The 26,649-nt window shown below is 41.7% G+C and overlaps 1 protein-coding gene across 7 annotated transcripts in view; it reads left to right on the forward strand.

The window, feature by feature from the left end:
* Window positions 1–935: 935 nt before the first annotated feature.
* frmd4ba (FERM domain containing 4Ba) overlaps window positions 936–26,649 on the forward strand; it is a 45,473-nt gene continuing 19,759 nt past the window's right edge. For 2 of the 7 annotated variants that reach the window (XM_075460269.1, XM_075460268.1), the window contains exons 1-7: window positions 18,483–18,768; window positions 21,896–21,961; window positions 22,150–22,244; window positions 22,410–22,502; window positions 22,818–22,902; window positions 24,926–24,982; window positions 25,383–25,405. In XM_075460269.1, the coding sequence (XP_075316384.1) occupies window positions 18,607–18,768; window positions 21,896–21,961; window positions 22,150–22,244; window positions 22,410–22,502; window positions 22,818–22,902; window positions 24,926–24,982; window positions 25,383–25,405 (581 nt within the window). In that variant the 5' untranslated portion in view covers window positions 18,483–18,606. Of the gene's footprint in view, window positions 1,207–15,827; window positions 15,861–18,482; window positions 18,769–21,895; window positions 21,962–22,149; window positions 22,245–22,409; window positions 22,503–22,817; window positions 22,903–24,925; window positions 24,983–25,382; window positions 25,406–26,649 lie in introns of those variants that run through there. The other 5 variants (XM_075460273.1, XM_075460272.1, XM_075460267.1 and 2 more) reach the window with 5 other exon arrangements.

A 26,649-nucleotide genomic window follows, 5' to 3' on the forward strand; every position in this document is an offset into this window, starting at 1 on the left:
GTGCAGTGTGTCCGTAAAATTGGAGGACAAAAGAAGACAGCTAATGAACAGTATCTGGAAGTGATCCCCTAAAGAAATGCTCAGAAATGCCCTCAATTGAAGGGTGGCTGTCAAGACTTTTCTCTATCTTTCTATTAATGATTAATGACAATGATTAAGAACATGAAAGCTGACAGAGACAGCATATTAGATGGTGGAAGTGTGTGTGTGTGTGGGGGGGGGGGGGGGGGGGGGGGGGGGTTCACCATGGGTGATCCATTTTTCATGACACTGAAATGTGATCCACTGCTAATAATAACTTTAGGGTACGAGAATGAAAAGCTAATAGCCTATTGTGTCATTCTGAAAATGCCAATACAGTATTCTCCCATTTCATTACAAAGATAACAATGTCTATTTCATTACAGAAGACCATCCAGCTTAAAATTATTTGTGTAATCCCTGTGTGTCAGAAGAATGAAATCAAACACCACGAATTTGTTTTATTCTATTCTATTTGATTGTTTTTCCTTTAATTGTTTACACATCTTTTATACTGTTCGCAGTTGCAACACAATCATTTCCCAAATTGGGATGAATAAAGTATTTATCTATCTATCTATCTATCTATCTATCTATCTATCTATCTATCTATCTATCTATCTATCTATCTATAGAAGGAAAAGTGTGCTTGTGGCGAGTAGAAGTTTCGTGACTGAAAGCGCTCATTTCTCACATCAGTCGTGGTTTAAATTGAGGACTAAAACGAGGACTTGCGTATCAATTATAATTACTGAATAAAAAAAACCCACCAGTGGTGCGTTTTCGCAGCACAGAGCGCCGCTTTATTGGCCAGCAGCGCAGCTGCGACGCGCCAGCGGAGGGACATTCAACTGTCCCATCCGTGGAAGGCAGCGAGGAGGAGGGGGAGGCGGGGAGGGGAGGAGGAGGCGGGGAGTGTGAGTGGATGGGTCTCGTTGTGTGGAGTGTGCGACACCGGGTGATTATGCCGAACAGGCAACAGATTCCTCTCTCGGATTTATCTGACCCGTCTCCGATGAACTCTGCCGGTTCCTAATTTCCATCCGAACATCTCATTCTGGGGAAGAGAGCGCTTTTAATGGGAGAAGTGGTTTTGTGGGACTGACCGGGTGCCGGCTGAGGCGCTCAACGGGCAGACAGACAGACAATAAGTGCGAGCGATCAGATCACAACAAAAGACACAAGGTGAGAATCTTTCCATCCAGAGCTTGTTTTGTAGGAACTTTTTGGGCAAAAGCAGCACGCAGCGTTGGGGTCACCTGTAACAGCTCCACTGTGAGCCAAATGTTTTGTTTTGTTTCCATACATGTTTGATAAGGCTGCCACGCACTCTTAGCTCGGCTACCCTTAAATGTGGACTCTTTCTGTGAAGAAAAATGTATTTAATACCCTAGTTTGACATTGACCCCACAAACTCTGTAGCCCTCATGTGTGTTGGACCACCTGACCTATGCTGGATTAAATGCCAGCTGAATGTTCAGGTGTTGACATGTCAACAATGAGTGTCTTGCTGGTCAGATGCTGGTCAGAAAGGTGTGATGATGTATTAGAAACCTCAGTCATAAGTTGCGGTGCTCCAGGAACATAAAGGTTTCTCCTAAATACCCCTTTTTCTTTCTGTTTTGCAAAAAAAAGATCTGGCTCTGTACTCAGCTGGCCTGCTCTCCTCTGTGTGAATATCCTGTTTCCTGGACAAAACAAACAATGGACGAGCAGGCATGTGATATCCTGTGTATAGGTCTTGTGTCATCTTGGACCTTTGAACGCTCCAAGTGTGTAATGCTGGTGTTGGCGAAATAAACAAAAAAAAACAATCTCAAACACGGCTCCAAACGTCCACATAAAAAGGAAGAAAATGTGACACAGTGTGGGAGGTTGTCTTGCCATCGTTCGCTGCTCTGGCATGAGTGGAGCCATGACAGGAAGGGTGCGAGTGAGACAGAACAAAGGCAGAGGTCTGCTTTGTATAGGTGACTACATTAAATTTGTGCTTCCCGAGAGCAACATGTGCTGCCCCTCTTTCTCTGTCTGACGCACACAGAGACAAACTGCAAAGGCAGCGCTGCTTTGTTTAGACTCTAGTCTAGGAGGTTCAGCTGATTTTATTGCGGTCAGCACTTCCGATTCAATAAAGCTATAAACCATCACAGAATATTCCAACACTGCTGCTTACCTCGACACAGGTGGAGCCATTTTCCAATCAGGGTTTATTAACAGTGTTATCCACACATAAGACAATCTGTGAAAGGGTAAAACGATTCCCAGCACCCAGTCAGCCTGAGCAGTGTGACCTGAGCTGAGAAAGGGTTCTCATCTGTCCTCAAAGCCCCTATTTAGTGTTCAAAGTTGGTCATCAGCATTTTTCTCTTTTCTTTCCCACACATCTTTATTATGAGCCTCTTTGCATGGATTTAAATGATAGCATTCGTCAGTTAGGCTATGCGATACTGTGGTTGTGCAGGTTCGTACATTTCAACACTCTTAGTTCTTGCCAGACTGGTTATGTCGGTGGATGTCCTCTTCCCCGAGAGATCAAACTCTTGATCAAAACACTGCATGTGATAGGTGAAACGAAATCTTTGCTTCTTGGATTAATACACTGTGTGCATTTTTGTTTTACATGGAGGATTTACATATAAATTTAGCCTATGGTGTGATCATGAAAGCTTGAAAGCTGATTTTCATTTCAATGGGAAAAGTTGTATACAGAAAAAATACAAGCTAAATGGTACTTAGGCTTTTTCTGTAAAGATTAGGGTTAGCTACACATTTAAAGCAGGATATAAACAAAGAGGAGCAACCCCATTTAGTTTGTTGTTCAGTGTAAAAAGCTAAAAGGTGAAAGACATTCAGTTTTGGGAATTTAGCTTGACTTGTAAAATTTATTGTAAGCAGTCACTGCCAAATGCCAAATAAACTACTGTCAGCTAAAGCTTATGGCTTCCTAAAAATGCTAAGCTAGCTTTAGATAAACAAAAATGAGCATGTGTTACAGAGGCAGCATATATAATAGCATGACGTAAACCTTTAGCTTCAATAATATAGGCTAACATTAGCCAATACAAGCTAGTAAAATTTCTTAACACTTAAAGAATGATCTTTTTTCTTTTTTTTTTTTACTAAATCCAAATAATGTAGCCATATGGCTCTAAGAGTCATGTTAATCTTACATCCAACTTTCATGTATATGTTCATGGAAACAAGGTGCATATAACAACGAATAAGCTAATTGGACCAAGAACTAAAAAATGTTTTATTGCAAAGGGACTCTTGCTTGTTGTCCTTACTCTGTTTTATGTATTTACTCATTTCCATGAACATCTGTAATGAAAATGCAGGATGCAAAGTTGGCATGAAGCACATTGAAGCCACAATAGCCATATTAATGGAAGTTTGCTTTGGCTGAAGTAAACCAAAATTATAGTAAAAACATGTTCTGCAGCTTTTGAATAGAATTCTTCATTCATAAGAGGCACAGTAACCTATAGAAATTCAAAGCAAAAGATGTATTATTTGGTAAGCAATATCTTATACAAAGCAAAACACAATGACAGCTAGTTAGCTGGAAAAGCATTGATGTTGTATTAGCCCTTTCCGGCTTGCTGCTTGAGGGCTAATTCAGGGTCAGGCACCCGAGCGTTTTCTAGACACCATGTTTGTGGGTCACCAGAAATCTATAGGCTTTATAGTAGAAATCAATACAGGTCCTCAGAGCAGTTGGGCTGGGCATCTGAGCGAAGGGGTTTTGCCCATGAACAATGAAATGATTTAGTTCTAGATGTGTAATTGCGAAATCTTTCACTTCTCCTATGTTCACTGTAAATGTCCTCACCTCTGGTATTTTCTTTAGCATATCCTCTGCAAACGTTGCTCTCAGCGAAAGTTGTGTCAATCGGAATCTGTTGCTCATTGGCAGCTTATCAGTGCGCTGGCACAACATCTCTTTTCCTTGTTTCACGTCTGCTTTGTTCCCTCAGACAGGACATCCTGAGTGAAACAAAGACTCTGGACACACAAACATTGTGAAAAATTCCCGCATTCATTTTGTGTTTCAAAATTACAATTCTAGTAAAGCAAAAATGTCCCGTGCAAATAGTTTTATTAGAGAAACAAACCAGCTTTTGCGTTTGATTTCTGAGTAATTTGGTAGTTTCAGTGTGTGGCTGTTGTGGATAATGATGCTCAGAGTTGCTTTGTGTCTTTTTTCCCCCTCAGAATAGAGCAGAAAACACAAACATCAGCTTGGAGAGTGACTCTCAGCTGGTTAGGAATTCCTCTGGGAGTTTCCGGACCTTATAGATAAAAGAGAATGCATTAACACAAGCTTCAGTCTGTTTCAGGACAAATTCCTCTCAAAATGAAGCATTAAATCCCACCTCTGTATGTACTATTTAAAAGACACAAGGTTGGATTTATAGGTTGCCCATGTGCACCAGTGGCTGTTAACACAGGCACTTGAGAGTAAAAGCTTAACATCCCAGGGGAATGTTACGAGAATATAAATAATTCTAACAACGGCAATGTTTATCCCAATCCAACAGCCTGTGGTGAAGCCATCGATTAGAGATACATCATCATTTACCCATTTTGAAGACTGCTTTAATTAAAAAGGTCTATGTATCGTGACTAAGAAAACTTAATTTAGTATTGTACTGATATTACTCTGACTTTAGAGGAGGATGCATTATTACAGCTTGTCTGTTTCTTGTAGCTGCTTTGTTCTTACAAACTCAAAGTACCGTACATAGTATCACATGTTCGACAACAGCTTAAAGCTGAACAACAAGGAATTACAAGAAACATTAGATTTGCTCTCATCCCTATTTCCATTAATTAAATTCATATACAGATAATTCACAACAGCTCTACATTTTCTCTTACATCGATCTAAAATATGTATAGCTATTAGAATAACAAATACTGTTGATAGCATGCTGAATTTCTAAGAATTAATGTCCCTGGCAACATATTTAACCTGTGTTTGAATTCATTTGGATTCAGGTAGATCTTTGTGTTAAAACCAAAGCATCAACACCTCCAGCTAAGGACTTATTTTATTGGCTTTGTCTGTTTCTTAGCAGGATTACTCAAAAACACTTGCAAGAATTTGCATGAATGTTTTAGAAGAAATGGAGCATGGACCAACTTTTGAAGTGATTAACTTTTTATGTCAGTTTAAATCTAGGATTTTGTGCTTTAAGCCTTGTTGGAGCCATGCAGTCTGGAACTGCACTTTTTAAGCACTTAATGATTATGTTTACCTGGCTAAGATTAGGAAATGACTGAGATCTGGTTTAGTACAGGAAATAGTGCCTAAACCACAGACAAGACTCAGGATGTGTGCTTTGTACACCCACCATCAATCAAAACCCCCTCCCATTTACCTCTGGTTCGTGCCTGTGGGACCTCTTGTGGGTCGCCAATACCACAGTCCAGCTTGCAGTCATGTTTCTCAATGGTACTATTTAAAAATAAATCAATCAAACATAGATGCCAGTTTTTGGATTGAGGGATACTCAGATAATTGAGAAACTGTTGCTGAAACATCTCACGGAGCTGTAGAGGAGGAATTGAAACTGTGAGGCGTGAATTTTACACCTGTTCCTGTAAAATCCAGGAACAGGTGTCAGTGAAAATAAGCCTAAATTAAACTTGATGGTGTATGCTTCCTGTTTGAATACTAGCTGGTTCCACAAGAGAGGGGCCTGATAACTGAAGGCTCTGCCTCCCATTCTACTCGTAGAAACTCTAGAAACCACAGAGAAACCTGCAGTCTGAGAGCAAAGTGCTCTGTTTGGAAAATATAGCAATATGAGATTTATATTCCGAATTTAACAAGGAAGCCAATGAAGGGAAGCTAAAACTGGAAAAGTATGACCTTTTCTGCTAGAGGGCAGCCAGAACACTGGCTGCAGCATTTTTAGAGAATTTTTGGGACAGCCCAATAATAAAACATTTCAGTAGTCCAATCATGATTTAACCAACGCATGCACTAGTTATTCTGCATCACAGAAAACGGGAGGTTCCTAATTTTAGCAACATTACAAAGGTGAGAGAAGGCAGTCCTATGTATGCGTCACATATCTTAAAAGTAGTAGTAGTGTTATCATGACGTGTTAAGGCTCTACCATGGTTGACGCGTCTGCTAGCGCGAGCGGGGTTGATGACGTCACGATTTCGTGCTCGCCATATATAGTGGCGCAAGTCGATGCGCCAGTAGTTGCAATTTTCTCCGTCACAGAGGTGTTGCTGCTACGTGAAGGTTACCGCTACTCTACAACCACGAAAGTCGAGAAGAAAATAATGTCACTGTCAAGAGCAAGAACACTGTCATCAATTATGCTGCTGCAGTATCTGGATAATTTAAAATTTTTAATTCAGTCAACAGAGGTGAAGGTCTGAAGCCCCCGGCATCACCATTGGGAGTCTCTTCCCTCTTCTTTGCCTTCAGGTATCTGTCCCATAGCTTCTTCCACACTCTCTTACAGAACTCTCCCTCTTTCCCCAAAGTTCTGCCCATCTCTGTCCACGAGTTTTGGGAGTTTATGTGCTCCCTGTGCTGTTTCACTGCAGTTTCATACAGCTGCCTGTACAAACGCACCTCCTCACTGAGCCTGGTCTCACATTGGTCCATCCGGTTTGTCGTTCTCGGCGCAGCCAAGTTACAAAAATCGACTGGTGCACGACAACGCGCTGCGCCGTCTTTTCAAGGCAAGCGCCAGGCCTGAAACGTCATTTTGACGTCACGGGCCGCCACCGCCGTGAGCGACGCGTCAAACTGTAAATCCGCCTTTAGAGTTTAATGTGTTTCTCCAAAAACTGTTCTTGGTTTTCTACCTTTTCTTTTTTTTGCATTTATAGGGATTTATAAAGGAAACTAGAATATAATAGAGAACAATTTTATGTTATGTTATGTGTCAGGAGATTTGTGAAATTTCCCAAAACCCTTTAGTCTTTTACTGTCATAGAAAAAACACAGTAATATACTGTTAAAGTACATTTGATTACTAAAAACTAAGAAAAATCCCACAGGTCTCTCTTTTTACTGTGATTTTACAGTGAAATTCTTTGCAGTGCAGGTGGGCAGGTGCTCTCCTCTGGTGGGTTCACTCATCACCTCGGGCACAGAGGGAAGGTTGAACTCAACTGATCTATGCAACATTAGACTCCCCAATATCCCTCCTCTTCCTCCTCATCTTTACGTGTCTCTCAGGCTGAGATGTAATTGCTGTGAGGCTTAGAAAATGAAAATAACAACAAAGCACCGCCCTCCACCACCTCTCTCTGTGTCTGCTGCTGTTGACTCGCCTTAGAGGTTTTAGAGAGAGATGGAAGGGGAGTGGTCATTCTTGACATTGTGCTGCGTGTGTGCCTCTCCATGTCTCCGCACCCTTCTCTTGAATACGCACCACGCACACACATCACAGCAGGAAGGCTGTGAGGTGTGCTTGGAAGCCTGATTGTTATGATCAGACTGAGAGTCCCCACACGGTGAGTGTGTGTAAGGTAAATGAGGAGGGGTTGGAAAGGGACAGGGCCCAAGCTGCTATTATTACCCTCTCAGGCTCAAAAAGAGAATTTCATGGTGTTGAGTCTGGAAAAAAAAAAAAAACGTGCTTCCACAGCAGACATGCCCCACAGCCTCACATCCACAGTGATCAATAGTGCACAGCTCCTAAAACCCCATGTGAATGTTTCACACATTTAGTGCCAAAAGGGATGGAGGCATGGAAATGGAGACTTCTGTGAATATGTTCAGATTCTCGCAACCCCCACCAAAGTAATTTCATGTGGAGTTGGTTTGTTATGTCATTTTTGGGTGGATTTATAGAGTGCTTATAAGGCTTATAAGTTAGAATATGCTTTAGTTCATTTGGAATCAAAATCTGAAATTCATTTTTATATTTGAAATTGTTTAGATTATTTTGGTAACTTTTAGACCCTCCCATTAATTAGACAGATTAAGAACACCCCGGGGGGCGTGTTGGAAGGGCTCTTTTTGTTTGTCAAATGTCCGTCCGGTGTGAAGACGGGAGGTGGTGGTTGAATGATTTTTTGACCACTTTTAGAGCTTGTTAAATCAGATTAAAGGGGAACTGCGGTATTTACTGGTGGTTACTGGTGTGCACTGGTAATCCATATCAAATTTCGTTGCGAAAAGTTGCTTCTGTCGTGTTTTATTTGACATTTTGTACTGGATGTTCGTTGACATTACTCCGCCACCGCTAAGAAAATAGTGTGAGCATGAATGAAAGAAAAGAGGCTTAATGTTGAAAATACAGCAGTTCCCCTTTAAGTTCACTTTTGTTTTTTCATCCAAATTGTAAGAGATTTTTAGCTATTGTTTTGTTCATATTTTTTTTTGTCAGAAATAAACTACATATGATTTTTAAACAATCAACTCTGAAGTGCGTGCAAGAACAAAACCACCTGTTGCCACCCACGGTCTTTGTAAGAAAATATAGTTTGGAAACTCAAAAGGCCGCGACAGGAAATATGAAGACATGTCACCTGCAGTTTAGAGAGAAAATCCAGCTGGAGCCACCTTCGCTGGAGCTTGGGATGTGGAGGAGCGGGGGGGGGAGTCACTATCACCTGCTCTGTGGACCATAACCGAGCAGCCTGCTGGTCCACTCAGACAGGCCAGGCTGAGCTCGCTAACAAGGACAGAGTTAGTAAAAAAAAGTTAGAAAAAAACAGGTCAGAGACATCCCTGTAATTTGACTAAAAAGCCGTCTTTGATAGTTTTGTTGCTCCGCTAACTTGTCTTGGCTACTTCCTATATGAGAGCATGGGTTTGCCCTGCTGTGTTTCACTCTGCCTACTGTACGCTATTGTATCAGCGGCACACATGTTGCTCACATTTTCAGACACTTGCCAAAGAACAACTGTCTCTGTCAGCAACAGTCCTCTCTTTAACTGTAGTCAGTCTTCATCTGCCAGAAACAAATTATGCCAGGTCAGTATTTAGTGATAGTGTGGAGTGGAAAGCTGATACGAAAGTGGTGTGCATGGAGCCGTTATAACAGGTGTCAAGTGCATTTGGAGGAAAGATATTACTCAGTGTCCCCAGGGGACAGCAGTGGTTGTCAGGCTTGGGAGGATGATCAGTGGTGAACACATTTTTTAAATGTATTTATCACATCTTCCCGAGCAGACTACGTTCGACACGTTTCCCTGACACTAGAGCCGAAGTGATTAGTTTATGCAGAGCCGATCCAAAGAAAATGCAGAAGATGTGCTGGATTTACGACTCACCTTTATATTGTGACAAGGTGAAGAATATTTTATATATATATATAAGATGTTTGTAGTCCATCTTTTACTATTATTTCAGCTTTTTGTGGACCTCTTTAAAGTTAAACATACTCATTAAACTCCTACTGAATCCTCTCTCTTAACCCGCATGAGAGCCTCTGGATTTGCTGCCCAAATGGTTGAAGATAGCTCACATCAAATCACAGACATCCCATGGTGATTCCATCGACATTAACCTGCAGTGCATTCTGGTAACACTCATATATAAACAAATGGCCTCAAATGACTTGTCTGCCCATACAAGAAAGAAGCGTCAGTAATTAAGCAAAATTAAATCAAATATACATACATAATAGTAGTTAGAAATATTCTGCTCTTGAATATACACAAAATGTTAATATGGCCCCCTCTGTGAGAGCAGTAAGATAGAAGCAAATTATTAAAGTTGCAGCACTCAGCACCAGAACAGTGGACCCAAACATACCACTAAACTGAGGATGTTTTGTGATGAGTTTATTTTAAGTTATATTAGATATAAAGATACGGATTAATGCAACTTCATGACCAATCTCTCTCCCTGATTAACCCTTGTCTTTGGTTCTGGCTACCAAAAGTAATGATGAAATGGTGGAAAGCACTATACCGGCAAGCAAAAATAGGCTGCAGCTGTTATAAGCCCGTAAAAGCACCGCGATTCTTCTCATCAATTACCTGTTCTATTCACAGATGGGCATTATCCCAAGTTGGGATTCAGATGCTGGCAGTCTAACTTTGACCGGTTGGACTCACTCATACATTTGTGTTCCCTCATCCATCCCCTCTAGATAATATCTTGGAAATATCGGAACTTCAGTGCGTGTGGGAAAACGGCTCATGATACTTTTTTCCTGTCTTCACAGCAACTCTTACAATATTCATACAGTTAGAAATTTGAACTTGTTAGCGTGTGGCGAGTTTTGTAACCGATGAAATATTGAAAAGCAATGAGGACTATTTCCCAACTACAGAGTTGCAGCTGTTTCATAATGTGGGAATCTATTAAACAGCAAATGGACTAAATTAGACATTCTATTGGCAGAAAAACAGGAACAGATGCCTTGTTTCAAGCTCTACCTCCTTCTAGACCTCCATGTGTTGAACTCAAGCTTCCCTTCCAGTTGTGGAAGTGCTCGGACAATGACAGCAGCTTTTTGAGCTTTCAGCCCTGTCAGGACAGGGACAGAGGTTGTCAGCCATACTGGTGACTTAATACTAACAGAACAGTGGCACGTATTTCTGTAAAGCCACACGTATTTGTTTCAAAGAGTCTACAAAAGGTCACACTGGTCATATAATGTGACCGTGCTGCACAGCGGCAAGAAGCACGTCTGTTGTGATGTCTCACACAGACATGTGGTGTGTAGCCAGATAATGCCGTATAAGTGATGCGATTATATGTCCCGTAAATTGGATTGAGAGCAATAAGCCAGAGGGTCTCAGATACGCAGATATAATCAACTGGGGCAGCTCCCCTAATCGTGAACTGTGACTGTAAAATAGATTTAGCTTTTTAGGAGGGAAGAATCAAACTCAAAGGATCTTTAACCCTTTTGTGGGTTCATTATTCAACACAGTTTTTTTTCTGGTGGGAAATTAAACGCGACTGAGATGGATTGTCAGTATTGTGCCCAGTCGTGAAATAACAGCCAATAAGCAATGTCTAAATAATCAAAGGGAATATCCACAAATTTGATGTGACTACCTCATTTCACAGACAAACCAATTACATCCAAAGAAACCAAAAAGCTAACTATCGATTGAACAATATTTTTTTGTAAAAAAGTGTGCTTTTATTCCTTTTCTAACCTTTATTGATCTCTTGTATGGCCTGGCTGGAGCACCCCACCTCCTCCATCTCTACTTCACCCCCTCTTAATCTCCTCCATCGTACTTTACCGGCATGCCTTTGGAGATGTACACTGCGGCCATTCACATTTCCCATCACTTGGATATGATATTAAAAACTTCTGACACAAGCTTTTATGCGTCTTCAAAGAAGTGTCTTGTCGGGGTGGGGGGGGGGGGGGGGGGGGGGGGTTGGCTGACACCGTGGCCTCTGCTCCTCCCCCCTGCTTTGACCTCCTCCTCTTCACAGCATCTGGGTTATGCACACGCATGGTTTGTCATGGCCTGTGGCCTCCAGCGCGCCCCAGAGCGCTGTCCTGTACGGCGAAAGGAGCAGGCCCCAAATCCCCCAGACACCAACGACGAGCCGATAGGTGGTTTGTGACAGCCTGAAGCTCTGCCTCTTTGCCTGCTTTCCTTTTTTTTGTTACTTACTGTTTTTTTTTCCTACCCCCTGCCTGGCCACACAAAACCAGGCTTGACTGTACCGCCTCAACACACACAATAAGCTTCTTTGTGTCTCCCTTTCATTTTCCAAATGGAGCTTGATCACATGGTGTTAATTGGCTGTAATTAAGATGTCTTGCAGTTTCTTAAGCAGATGCAGTGACAAATTCAGTCTAGATATATAACTGGCAATACCTCCCTTAGTGGCTCATTTGTCAATTCTGTTGGAGTCAGGGTAGACATATTTAAAAAAGATCGAGATCTGTTTGATTTATTGCTCCAAAGGAATATGTCAGGATTATTACACAGTAATAATGCTTACAGCGTGAAGCCCATCAAAAAGGCATACATACTATTTGCATGACCAGAGATGGCCCTCTATTATGTTTTATTCAGCTGATCTATTCATCTATGACTTATGATTACAAATCTTCCTCCTGACGGGTATCGTGATGTCTGACAGCTGTGTCCAACTGCCCAGTCCCATTTGCAAGTGACAGCCAGGAAGCAAGATAAGCGTGTGGGCACACTCCTGTGAGGAGTGGGCATTTTAAGAGGGAGCAAGGCATCCTGTGCGTTTGTGTCAGGCCTGCTGTCCAGAATGTCCTCCATTCAGCCCGTCAGCTGCAGTCTCAGTATGTGGCACCGCCCGTCAGCTGCAGGACTGTGTGGATGACAGCTGCCCCCCCCCCCCCCCCCCCCCCCCCCTCCTGCTTTCTGCCTCTGCTGCATTCACTGTGAGGCTTTCCCCATTTAGACTATTAATCAACCACTTACTGTACAAGGTAATTGCCATCCCAGGTTGAAATGAGCCCAGGGACAAGAAACTGTGATGAGCTTGGCAGCATAGCCGACCCTGTCATGTCCTGCCTTGTATTCTCAACAGAGCCAGACCTATTAACATGGAACTTCTGGGACAGAAAAGAGCAAGACTGTAACAGCCTGCCTGTCTGCACTCTTATTAAACTTTCAGTTTCAGTGTCACAAGTGACACAAGACCCTGTTAATAGCAGAAAAGAGAAGACATTGGCATAAAGATAATGGGAAAACCCTCCAGACAGAATAATTTACCGCACAATTTTCAGCGCTGAGAGTATTCCCTCTTTGTCCCTAAGGGTTTGTGACACTAAATTTCCCCATCTGCTGGCTGTGTGGGGGCAGTACAGCGTGAACACTGAATATGCAATCTAGCTCTTCATATCCACAAGAACTGATTGTGTACTGCCTGAGGGTGGAAGTATAACAACAGCTTGAGAAGAATGAGCCCCTTAAGTGAGCGGTGTCTCGTGTGCAGCATATGACTCGTGAAGTGACACTAGAGTGACATCAGAGAGGGTGACCACAGTGTGAGGTCATGATGCTGGGGGCTGTTGTGCCAGGCTGGAGACAGGGAGAGATGGAGATTGGGAGACAGATTTGAATAGTAATGTACACGGGCAAAAGATGCTGTCTATAAGAAGATATTATTCAGTAAGAGGGATTTATCTTAAAACAAACTTCTATAACCAATAATATTGAAAGTTTAAGATCACTATTTTGATTGATGGCCCCCAACTTTAGCATTTAGGTTTACTTTCTTTACTCAAACCCATGTTGTTGTAATATTTAACACAGTTGGGAGAGTTTGTCAAAAAAAAAAAAAAAAACTCTAATAAATCCAATTATCATTAGTTCCTAGTGCCTCAAGCTAAGTTTGACGTAATTTATGCCCAAATTAGGTGTGAGCCTAACCCATTTGAAATGAGAGAGCTGCTCCAGCATGTCCCAAGCTCTGTGATGCTCTGTGATGCTGAGAGTATATTTGCTTTTTAAGCTCTCACTCACATTGGCTTTGAATCTCATAAACAAGTTCCAGGACACCATACTGCATTAGCAATGGGTGGACCAGAGATGTCTGCCCTCTGTTGCACACATGGTGATCACGTATGTGAGTCATGCAACGAAAAAGATCCAGAGTGCAGCAGCAAAACTACAACAGAATGTTTTTAAGCTCACACTCAAAAAGACAAATGGCTCCGTTGTAGGCGTAATTGTAAACACACTTAGCTGTTACTTAAAGATTGCATTAGAGGGCACACCAGCAAACTCAGTTCGTACGTAACTTACAGATTTGCAGGATGTGAACATGGAGACAACAACTGGGACTAGAATTTGCCTGAAGTTATAAAAAAGTGACCGCTGCCACCTCGTATATTGTCTTTAAGGCCCATAAATCGATAATGTTAGCTGTCCAATCACAGTTGCCCCTACACTGTCTCTACTGGCAATCAGATTTTTGTGAGCTAGCTGAACCGACACTCCAAACAAACACAGGGTAACAACAAGTACATTCACAGCCTCCCTGGCAGTGGAAAGTTGAGAATACTTCAACTTGCCAAGCAGCAGCACATACCCCTGGCAGTCCAATAGAATCAGTTGTGCTATATAAATGACTGCTTTAAAAGTGCTGGTATTCTCAACTTTCTGCCACAAGCTACGCTAGCAATTAAGAAAAAAACGAGAGCTCGGAATTCCATTGAGAAATCAAAGACCTCAACCCATTCAAAGCTAATGAGAAGCAAAACTGTTGAAGCCTGAAATGCGTTTGTGTTAATCCTGACAACTGACACAATGACTGGTACCTTGAGTACAGCAAGCTTTTTCCAGCCAAATAAATGACTGACAGTAGCCTGATAAACCAGCCTAAATGGATTGGATGTCTAATTTAGTCTGGCACCGATCAATGGATACAACGGAACATTGTTGATGAGCACAACCCGTTGTCTTTCACACCGCGTCTGTGCCTATAGGCCAACGCTCTGACGAATCAGCGCAACTGACTGTGACGTAGTAAGCGCGACAGAAAGCTTTGGTGGGAGGGGACTCTTCCGGTTTCCAACGAGGCGATTTTGGTTGCAGTTCCACCCTCTTTCCACGTGGGGCGCCCAATTTTGGAGACCAGAATGAATGGAGTCCTATGGAGCTATACGCCCTTTCGTGCCCTTATCTCAAGATATAATTTTTTCTCTAGTAATTCGAATGTTGTTTTCGAAAAAGGGTGTTTAGAAAATACCCATGGCTGAGTTTTAGATTTTTAGAGCCACTCATTTGCTTAAAAAAAGGATTTGAAGTGTATATGACGTCATACATAGCGGGTCGACCAGCTGTCATTAGCACAATGCTAGCGCGTTGTGGACAACAAGAAGCCAACCAGTAAGAAATCAAAGCGATATATGTACTCGTTCAGTAGATTTTTTACTTGAAACCCATGTTGAGCTCTCAGAAACTACATTCAAATCTGAGCGCTCTTGAGGAGACTTATGTGAAACTGACCATTTGTAGCATCTAGCTCCATAGGGCCCCATTCATTCTGGTCTCCACCGACGCTCCCAGTGGAATTCTGGTGGAACTGCAGCCAAAAAGCCGGTACAATGGGGCTTAATACAGAGTGGCAAGGCTGTTCGTTATAATGGCTGTGTGCCAAGGCTGAATCAAACGAGCACTGTTCCATTGCCGCCGCCATCTTTCTTGTTGTGCTTTCGCTTGTCTATGTTCGCTTCCACTGCCCAACGTCGCACTGCTCTGTCGTCACTCCCTCAAAACCCTCTGGCCCGCCCGCGTTGATTCAAAACACATCTCTGCGTTGTGATTGGTTTAGTTGCCATCTGCCAGAATCAGGGCAGTATTTTCAAAATGACAAGTGGATCGAGGCCAGACCCAACCGCAGGCAAAACATTTTGCCGTCCAGCAGTTGGCGCTGGTTTTCCAGGCTAGACTGACAGGTGAACACGTTTAGACATTAATCAGCTAAAGATCCAAACGTTTGCCCCAAGAAGTGGATGAATATGTTACTATCTGCATGCTGGATTTAGCTAAAATATTAGCCATGATTATAGGGTAATCATGTTTCAGATGTTATCATGAATTATCAGCTTTGAGGTAATTATACATATTCTAAGTGGTGGAGGAAAGTATTTAAATCCTTAACATAAAAAAAAAGACTTTTAAAATTCTCGATGAAAGTACTGGATAACAACTTCTGCAATATTTCCAGTATAACTACAAAGAGACAATTTTTTTCAAGGTTTTGTTGACACTAGTTGCCTTTATTGACAGTGGAGAGAAGACAGGAAAGTTAGCAGAGAAGGAGGTTGACACACAGCAAAGGGCCCCAGGCTGGGACCAGGACCAGGACCAGGACCTGAGCTTATGACAACGAGGATTTACAGCTTGGGGTGCTTCCTTTGCCTAATATGCAGAAACAAAAAAATGTAAGAATCCTAACTATTTAGATGACTTCAAACATTTTTGTAATAACATTATCAGATGAGCTCCACTACTGCCCTCATCTGACCAAAACCCAATTAATGGTGGTTGAATGAGAATATAGGAACAAGATGTCACACTCATACATGCTACTGAAACCAGGACACTTTTACAATTAAAAAAAATGAATATCCGCCCCTGGGGTGATGTCTGATATCACAGGCTCCCATGGTTTGATTTTACTTGAGTCCTTACGTCGTTACGTTGTTGTTACTCATGTACAGCACTTTGTTTCAGCCCCGGCTGTTTTAAAGGGCTTTATAAATAAAGTTGAGTTGAGTTGAGTTGAGTTACCCCATTGAAAATGCAGAAATCTTTTTATCCCATAAACATGTTCCCTAGAGACCTGTCTTTAATAACAGTTGGTGGACCAGAGCACTCTGCCCTTTGCTGCACACATGGTGATCATGTGTGGGAATCGTGCAACGACAAAGATCCTAAGTACAGCAGCAAATCTGCAACAGAATGTCTGAAAATGCAACCAAATAAAAAAATTTGAGGTGTTACAATGGCCCAGTCAAAGGTCAGACCTCAACCTGACTGAAATGATGTGGTGTGAGAACTGCACATAAACAAATGCCTGCAAACCTCAATGAACTCACTAAAGCAAAGTTGTAAAGAAGCGGGAGGGGTGGATCCAAAATTTCCTCCACAATGATGGGAGAGGCTGATAATATAGTGGGGTGTACTTAGTTTCCCACACACAGCTTCTGTATTTTGGCTTATTTTTGGTAAGGCAAGGCAAGGCAAGTTTATCTGTACAGCCCAATTCAACTACAGGGCGATTCAAAGTGCTTTACAGATACATTAAAACAGTAGAAATAAAAATCATGATTTAAATTTTAAACAAAAAAGAAAGAAAGAAGAACAATAGATAAAATCGGTTAAAATCAGTAGTTAAAATGTGATTAAGTTTTGAAACTCAAGCTTCAGATTTGGAGCTTTATTCAAATGCAGCTGAAAATAGGTGTGTCTTCAATCTGGACTTAAATCCACTGAGTGTTTCAGCTGATCTGAGGCTTTCTGGGAGTTTGTTCCAGACATGTGGAGCATAGAAGCTGAACGCAGCTTCTCCATGTCTGGTTCTGACTCTGGGAACTGATAAAAGACCGGATCCAGATGACCTGAGGGGTCTGGAAGGTTCATACTGGGTCAGGAGGTCACTGATGTATTCTGGTCCTAGACCATTCAGAGCTTTATAGACCAGCATCAGAACTTTAAAGTCTATCCTCTGATGGACAGACAGCCAGTGTAAAGACCTCAGAGCTGGACTGATGTGGTCCAAATAAATAACGACAGCGTAATATTATAGGACGCGTAAAACCTTAAAAACTAAAGAGGGTCTTCAAATTTTTGTACCATAACTCTGTGCCGCTGTTTTCACATCGGTGCGGCACCCACTACAGAAGTGAACAGGCCACATGGTTCCATAATAGATGCAATAATCAATAGGTGTACTGTATTTCCTACATGTATGGGTCAGGCTAGATTAAATTTAGAGCAATGGGGAGTGCTAAGATCATATTAATCCTTTGCTGGTGTCATCAAGTGATTAACCAATTCTCAGACGTCCTGGAGCTAAGTAGGGACTGGGTGTAAATCACCCGCATGCTTCTTCATTAGTTGTTGCTCGTTGACTCTTTCTGCCATATTTTTTCTGAATTATTGGGATGCATTGAATTGAGGAACATTTACAAAAGAATAGTCAAGGCAAACACCAGTCCCTTCAAGAGCTTATGAAAAAGCCTCATGTTGACTGGACACTTGTGCACTCTTTGAAACTGGGGTCACATAAACAAACTGTGGGATATTGTTACCAGATGAGCTGAAACACTGAGCGCTGCTCCACCTCTTCCTTTTTCTTCCTGCATTGTTTTTTCTCAGTATTCTTCTCAGTTGTCCAGCTGGATCAGGTGTTCGGCTCACATGCGACATGCACTTAATTGCAGCTTCGCAAAGGAAGGCGTCCGGTTGCAAATCGCTTTTTCGGTGACATTCTTACCTCAGAGCTCTCGTGCATGATTTTCCAAGGCAGTTTCACTTTAAGTTTCGACCCTCCTGATACAAACAAAACCAATTATTTTTAGTGTTCCAGCAGAATATAGTGAGAGGGAATGTCTGGTCTCCTCAGGAAATTGCTCCCACATCCCAGACAGAGCGACAAAGCCCACACCCTTCTCAGACAATGAAAGTGAAATACATACTGAAATAAAGCAGTAATATAAAATATGAAGTGACTTGCCTTCAAAGAGCAAAACATTTCAACGCGGAAACACAATGAAACACAGAGTCAAGAATGTCCGACTTCCGAGGTTTGTTTCCATGCATGCTGTGTTTGTATACAAGTGTGTTTATGTGGAGGGGAGACAGAGCCTCTGCAGCAGGGGCCTCGTGGTTCTGTCCTGCCCTCCCCTGCACTCTGAGGCAGTGTTTTGGACTGGGGCCCAGGACTAAGCCTGAGGCGCACTGCTCTGCTCCAGCCTCTCCAGAGCGCCGACACTCACTGACATTACATCAGCTAGGAGACATAGTAGACTAGTGTATGTGCCGAGGCTTAGATGCTGCTTTCAGCTTGTTGCTCTGACGCAAAACAAAGCACTCTGCAGATCAGCTCTAATACTATCTCTGAAAGCATAAGGTGTCGTAGGGAAAAGGTAGAAAGTGACCAGCAGAGAGAAACGATACTCTGCCATGGCTGTCCGCGTTATACGCGGGATGGAAGACCTGGTGGCATCGGGCAGCCAGCTCATCTGGAGCCTGGCACATCAGACGCTGAGGAGGTGGTACAATCGGGGGCTGATGCCATGCAGGCGCTTGTTGGAAACCTGGTTCAGGATCGGAAAATGCTACCAGGTATGTCAGCTCTTAGGGCAATGGCAGCATGAACGATTTCTGGAAGAAGAAAGACGACTATAAACACAGCACGTTTTAGTGGTTTCTTTATTGACAGCTGTTGGTATTACTTTGTGAATTATGGTGCAACTTTCCTCTGAGCTGGCACTTTTTCTCATCTGGCTCATTAGTGTATGCTTATGTTTATTTATTGTCTGTGTGAGGAGGCGCAAGCTGCCTCTTGGTGAGTCACAAAGTCTGTTTTTTTTTTTAACAAGGGTCCCTCTCCCTGCACACATGGCAGTCATTTGAAAAGCAGCATGACCAGCCGTTTGATCCCACCGTCTGGCTAAAGAGGAAAACTTTCAAAGTTGTCTTTGAACTATGTTGTTGGCGAAACACCTGAATGCTCTCTGTAGTTTTTTTTGTTTGGCTTTTTCCGAGCTGACATGTAATGCCAAGTTATGTTTTCCTTTTTGGCATCTTTAAATAGGAGACAGACCGCTTTGTCTTTAAAGGTGTTCTCAGAAATAACAGATGTATCAGATCGGTGTAGAAGTAGCGTTGCTTACAAAGCTCATAATCAGGTAAAGTATCAGTAAATGGAGGGCTTATGTCCCCCCACTTTGTATACACTTATCCTATTACTCCCCAATTACCACTCAGCTTGTGGTTTTTGTGAGTTTTTGTGTGAAGTGGTGGGTTGCTGATCTGGTCAGAGCTGCAGGGTGGGCCCACTGGAGTCTGTGCAGGTCAGCAGCTGATGTTCGTATGAAGCGAGCCCCATCAAGGCTCCATGCTCATAATTACAGGACTTCGGGGTGATGACCTCACTGACACAGTCACGACCCCTCTTTTTTTATTTTGGACGACCCTGTTCTGAAACCTAGACCCCTCACTTCAGCTGGACTGAGGGGAGTGAAAAATAAAAAAATAAATGATGGTACGCTGTCACTGGCGTTACCCTTAATTTTGTAATATTCCAAAGAATAAACACTTAAAGGAGCTGCTTGTAAGACTTATACTAAGGTGAAACGAACTCTTGGAACTGGTTTCATAGATACTGAAAAGAGTCATGTGCACAATTTCAGATGGTGCATGCGAGATTTAGTGGCTGCTGTTAGCTTGAAATCAGACTGTTGACTAAAAACCTTTGTCTCTGTCTCCATGTTTTGACGCCACTGCTTACTACAATGCAGCATTTGATGGGTAGGCCCTTGAAGGAATTGTGGTCTGGACAGACTGTAAGGGCTGCCATTGATTACTCCCTGAGTAAACAGTGGTCCTCACTGCCATACATTTTAATTCATCAAATGTTGACAGTAACAAAGATTCTTTTCCCTTCTTGACAACTGAGGTTAAAAAGCTAGAAAATCCCACACATATACATCTTAAATTAGATGTGGAGATATAGCAGAAGGAGTGGGTATTATGTTGAGATCTGGAGCTTTTACATAGAAATTAGCATCACACTAAGTTAGCGTGACTGCAAATGCAGTCCCTTGTTGAGTTCAGCCCACAGAAGCGTAAATCTCATTAAGGCTCAGGGCAGTGAAAATCAAGAGTATAAAAGTGGCTTGTGGTGTGTAAATGAGTGAAATGACAGCTCTGTTGTGGTGCTGAGGACAACGTGTCCAAGGAGACTGAAGTTTAACACCAGGCAGGGCGTCTTCCTGCCCTGCGGTCCCACTGACTGGACGTCAACATAACCCTCACTTTCCACCACTAAGGACAGTTAGTTTGATGCCACATGTTTTTCTCTGAAGTCACAGAAAGAAAATGCATCCTGGACACATTTAGAGGCAGCAGACAGCATTCAGTCAACACAAGCACACACTTTTGGCAGTGCGGTTCATAGTGTTACTACAGCCAAACGAAAATAAAGTACGCCTACTGCTGTGGTTGTTATTGGAAAAACTATGTAGGTTTAGGAAGCAGGAAAGCAGCCTCTAAAGTGTGTTTTGGATTTGAATATTAAAGCCACTATGTTGCAGATGTTCGTGTAAGAGCAGCATTGTAAATATTGTCGTATCCTTACTCTTTCAAACATGTTTAAAGGTGAGAGGCTGAGAGAGGTGGACTTCGGGGTAGCGGCAGGCTAGCTGTTTTCCATGTGTTTCCAGTCTTTATGCAAATTTGAGCTTAACTGCTTAGAATGGTAGCTTTATATAATATCATCTGAACACAAGAGAAACTGATATCAGTCCATAAAGCTCTTGCTAAGAAACAAAATGAAGAACTGAACAGCTCTTTAAAAAAAGAATGATCAAGTTGGTTTATGCCGTATTGTTGAATTGTGACACCTACAGAAGCACAATTCTTAACATAAATTGTGTCAGCAGGGAAATAAATTCAGTAGTATCTCAGTCCACAGTGTTACACTGCTCATAAATGGCCATATTGTCCAGAGTACTGAAACAGGAAATATCTTAGATAAATATCACAAACATGTTTTGGGACTTAAAAATTCCAACTTCAGGGTTTGCAACAGCATAGTAATGTACTAAAATATGACTCGATTTTTATTTTTATTCCTCACAACGCTACAATATTTTACCTTTCAGTGCACTGAAGTGGGCTTCAGCTGAGTGCAACAACATAAGTCTTAAAACCATTCCTCATAAACAATAGAGTATACATTCAGTAAAACTCTGGAGACAACGTTGTGTTTCTGTTTCATTTCTTTGCTGGAAGGGAAAACACATGATGATGACATTTTTGTTTTTTTTATTAGACTGATGTTGATGCAGAGGAAGGATGTGTGGGCGACACAGACAATATAGCAGATTCCAATAGTGAAAGAATATTAAATCCATTGTTTGAGTTCAAACAAGAGCTGATTTTTGGTTGACGTATCACTGCTGCTGTTTTCAAAATTGCTTTTTTTGAAAATAAGTTCGGAGCCTGATCTTGTAATAAATCGTGTAATAACGATGCTTGCTTAGTGGCTCCTCTTACCTATTCATCCACCACAAAGAAAAACATGACACTGAGGTGAGTCACCGTTCAGCTCCCGAGAAAGAGGGAGGTATTTTTTCTTAGTCTTAAAGCGTGGAGAGAGAGCTTTGAGCAGAGACATACAGGTGGAGCCTGAGTGTGCTATTTTGCAGGAGTTTTCGTGTCTTATTTCATTTTTTTCCCCCCATAGATGACAGAGGGCCGTCTGTGCCAGATTCACCTCCTCGATGACAGGAAGCTGGAGCTGTTGGTTCAGGTAATCTGTCAGGTTAATAGCTTTGCAATGAGATGTGTTTTGTCCCAGGATGGAACTCTGATACATGTTCATTGTTTTCCCCTCGCTCTGGAATTTATTGTGTCACTGTGTTTTTCAGTGTTTTTACTTTTGAGTTTGCATTGAAATGATCCAAACTGAGCTCCTGTGTTTTATCCTGAACCTTCCAGCCGAAACTGCTGTCCCGTGAGCTGTTAGATTTGGTGGCGTCCCATTTTAACCTGAAGGAGAAAGAATATTTTGGATTGTGCTTTATAGATGATACGTAAGTACTTTTCTTCACCTTGAAAATATTCTAACAAGGAAAAACTGCATTGGCTGAAAAGTTGATTGTCATACTAATGATAAAAAAGACACTGGGAGGGAAAATAAAAAATATGTAGCAAGCATGTATTGCAGACATGGGATTTATTATTGTATCCCTGCTCAGTGGCCAGAATAACTGGCTCCAGCTGGACCGTAAAGTCCTTGATCATGACTTCTCCAAGACTTCTGGGCCATTGGAACTCAAGTTCCTTGTGAGGTGAGTGCTCTAATACATCACAAGCTGATCTAATGTGGAACAGTGGAGTGACTTATTAGAATAAAAACCATATTCACCATTGAAAATATCGGTCATACATAAAGGATCATTTTGTAAGTAATAAAGATTTTTTTTCAAGCTTTGTGTCCCTTTAGGCTTGACCTGACCAGCAGGTGGCAGTGTGGGAGCATAGTTAAAGTTGTGCTGTTTTAAGATGAGGTGTTATTTGTGGATTTTGGATAATGGTAACACTGGCAAATGCGTTGATATTGTGTTTCATGTTTGGCTTGTTGACCTAAAATTAACTCCTCGCAGGTTTTATATTGAGAAGATCACCTTCTTGAAAGAGAATACAACAGTGGAGCTGTTCTTCCTGAACGCTAAATCTTTAGTGTTTAATGTAAGTGTTTTTAAGCAGTATGCTTCTCATATTTCTTTTTTTATATGTAATTTAATTAAGTTGCATATCATTGCAAACATGATTGTCCTGTGACAAGATGCCTGATCCAGCTCTTGATCAAATTTAATTCTTGTTACCAAAAGCACCTTGTTTGATTGAGGGATGGTGAGCAAATAATCATTATGTTGCTCAGAATTTTGGACACAACATGCATATCATGGGCTGCACGGTGGTGTGGTGGTTAGCACCGTCGCCCGGCTGGGGCCTTTCTGTGTGGAGTTTGCATGTTCTCTCCCAGTGTTTGCGTGGGTTCTCTCCGGGTACTCCGGCTTCCTCCCACCGTCCAAAAACATGCATGTTAGGTTAATTGGTGTCTCTAAAATTGTCCCTAGGAGTGAGTGTGAGTGTGAGTGTGGTTGTTCGTCTCGTTTGTCTCTGTGTGGCCCTGTGATGCACTGGCGACCTGTCCCCTGCCTCTCACCCAATGACTGCATGGATAGGCTCCAGCCCCCCCGCGACCCGACCGACGGATTAAGCGGGTATAGAAAATGGAATGATGGATGGACATGCATATCATATTCATCCTACCAAATATGCATATTTTATAGGGGTGGGACGATATGCTTTGGTCACGATTCTAAGGTGCCGATTCGATTTGTATCACGATTCTTGATAATTGCGATTCTCCAAGTATTGCGATTTGATATAATCAGTAATTGCAATTTTCTTCCTCCTTAAAAAAAACAAACAAGTTGAATAATACACTTCTAGAATGAATGTCGTTCCCGTAAACAATGCACATCAGTCTGTGTCAGTCAGTCCAGCAGCTGACATTTATTTCAACTGAGCCAAAAAGAGGCATTTTTTAAAGTTTACAGTTACAAAATGAATTGAAATGTCCACACAGCACAAATGTGGGCTAGTTTTAACATAACTTAATGTGATGAATTGATGAAGTTTACCTGGACACGGATATGATGTAATATAATCGATAAAGCTTCCCTTGGCATAGGAAATGTGTTTAGCATAAACGGTATTCAGATTACAATTCTGCTGCCATAATGCTGGACAGGACAAGGGTAAAAAAAAGAAAATAAATAAATAAATAAATCGATTCAGAGGAGAAAAATCGATTTTTAAAATCATCCCATAAAAAAATTGCGATATGTACATGAATCGATTTTTTCGCCAACCCCTAATATTTTATCTGTTATCCACACTTAAACTTTTCTTGATTCTTTTTTTTTTTTTTAATTTCTACCAAAATTGGTGGACATACAAAAATTCGTTGTTGAGGTTTTATGTGTCTCAGAAACTGTTAGTTATCACTAATAACTAGGTACTACACATGATTCATCCAGTAGTATAATGCTACCCTAACGGGACTACAGGAAAGTTTAGTGTTTTTCTTGTCATCTAAGTAGATGAAAAAGTTCGAGTCTAAAAGCTTAAACTGGTCATCGTTTTCTATTACAATATTAAACATACATAAACTGTGGAAAGTTTAGTTGAAAATAAAAATGCACGTAAAAGTGTGTTACTGTAAGCCTGGCAGGCACTATAGCTGCCAGTAAGGGGACACAAGAAATTACAACTGTACGGAGGAGTCCATAAAGGCAGCACAGGATCAAACGTTGCATTTTTTTCTTTCGCGGGGAGAGCAGACTGGTCACCATGGGAGACGGAGACTGTTGAACCTGCTTTTGGGATGTACCACTTTATCGAGGGGCTCTAACTTCTAATAGGATCATTAGCTTGGCTTTCTATAAACTAGAGTGAGTTTTACTTTTTATAGTAAGTTTCAGGATAACCCAGAGCGCTGAGAAATTGTATTAAATCATCTGCATTGACTATTTAAAACACCTTATTGCCTTTTGCGGTAATGGTTCAGTCGGTAACGGTGGGACCGAGGTACGGACTAGAATTACGGGACGGGAGGGCTTTCTGACGAGTCAAGCGGTTGAGACAGACAACGCTGTATGTATGTGTTTTAAAACCCTGCCAATTCTGTTTTCTACAACAGGAGACCATCGAAGTGGAGAGCAAAAATGTTTTCAAGTTAGCCGCATTCGCATTGCAGGTAAGAATGAGTTTTGTCGCAGCCTTTTTCCATGCTGAAACGTTGTCACTCACCCCAAAATGTGGATGAGGGCGGACGGTCGGGGCACGCAACATTTGAAAACATTTGTCTCTTGGGGAGGGGGGTGCTTTAGTCGGTTAAAGAAACGGAACCCTTTTATATTCAAATTTCTCTCTTTAAAATGAAAATGAGCCTCTGAGCTTCTATGAATTTGTGTTTGCCTCCGGGCACTGGTAAAATTTCATTCTTAAAATAAACGTTTCTACTGCATCGTGCAACGTTATTTTTATGCAGATTTTGCAGATGGCTAACATTAGCACACTTGTCAATTTAGAAAGCACAATATTTTTACCCCACTATAAGAACTTTACTAACTTTGTAATTTTCCCTTTGTTTTAAGGAGGCCAAAGGAGATTATACCAGGTAAGAAGTTACCATTTATCTATATTATAACTTCAAAGACGTGTTGAAATTAAGGTTTGGTTGCAATAAATATATAATATGTTTTTCTTTTCTTGTTACTTCAAGTTTACTTCTCACTAAAATATCTTGTGAATAAGATCAAAGGCTTATTCTGATACGAAAACATTATTGCACTTATCTGCAGCTTTTTGCCCTTTTAAATTACATGTACTAACAAACGTATTAGCTGTGTTGGCAGCCAGTTCAATGAACCACAATCCTTTATATGCTTTCTTGAGGTACTCTACAATGAAGTGACGTTTGGTCAGTGCTCAGTATATAAATAATGGCTGTAAATGTACAACTTGACTTGCTCAGATTTGATTTTTTTTTGTTGTTGTTGGACCTTCCTGTAGTTAATAATTGCTTAGATTGTGCTTGTGACATTGAACTGAGTCCCTGCTGGCTTGCTGCCATCCACATGGCCCACAGAATGCCTCTAAAGTCATAACACTCCTGTTGCTTGTCTCACTAAATGCAGTGTTTCTACTTTAAACATGCGGAACACGGGCAGTTCTTAATGACATGTTGAGATTACATCATCTTTTATTAAATGTCACAAAGCCTGATGCGTGCAGCTTAAGGGACACATGTACACATAGAAGGACATTGTTTACAGGATTTGTCCGATGACTCTGGGGGTAGATTCTGTACAGAACCCACCATATTTTGCTCACTTGTGGTGACATTGTTTTCACACTTTGCCTGGCTCTCAGGCTGGACCTGCTAATAAGGTATTTGGGTTTTTTTCACCAGCCGTAGGAGTAAAGGGTATTAGCTGGCATTAGTAAACACTGCTCGGTGTGATAGAGTGAGTGGGCAGACTGAGGCAGCCGAACCTGTGTAGTCTCTGTGCCTCTAAAGGCCTTGCTGTCCATTATCCAAACACAAAGATTTGTGCACTGTAAGGAGTAGCGCACGTGTAGCTTGAATGGTGATATATGCAATGCTGAAAAAGCAGTTTGACTTCATGTCAAACCACTGCCTTTTGTTCTCTTGCAAGAAAGGAAAGCACCACTGCAGCATCTGCTCGTGCTCATTAAACGATTCGTTTACAAGGACAGTGACCTGATAAGTATTTGTTACCATTTATTACAGCTTCAGTGCAGACTTCGCCCTCAGTGTTTTAGTTTGAAATCACTTTATTCTGAAGTGACGTGTGCACCGTGCAGGGTGAACTTTCGCTTCGTGTGGGTGTGGGGATA

This window comes from Odontesthes bonariensis, chromosome 3 (genome assembly GCF_027942865.1).
Source record: "Odontesthes bonariensis isolate fOdoBon6 chromosome 3, fOdoBon6.hap1, whole genome shotgun sequence".
In the NCBI taxonomy this organism is placed as follows: domain Eukaryota; kingdom Metazoa; phylum Chordata; class Actinopteri; order Atheriniformes; family Atherinopsidae; genus Odontesthes; species Odontesthes bonariensis.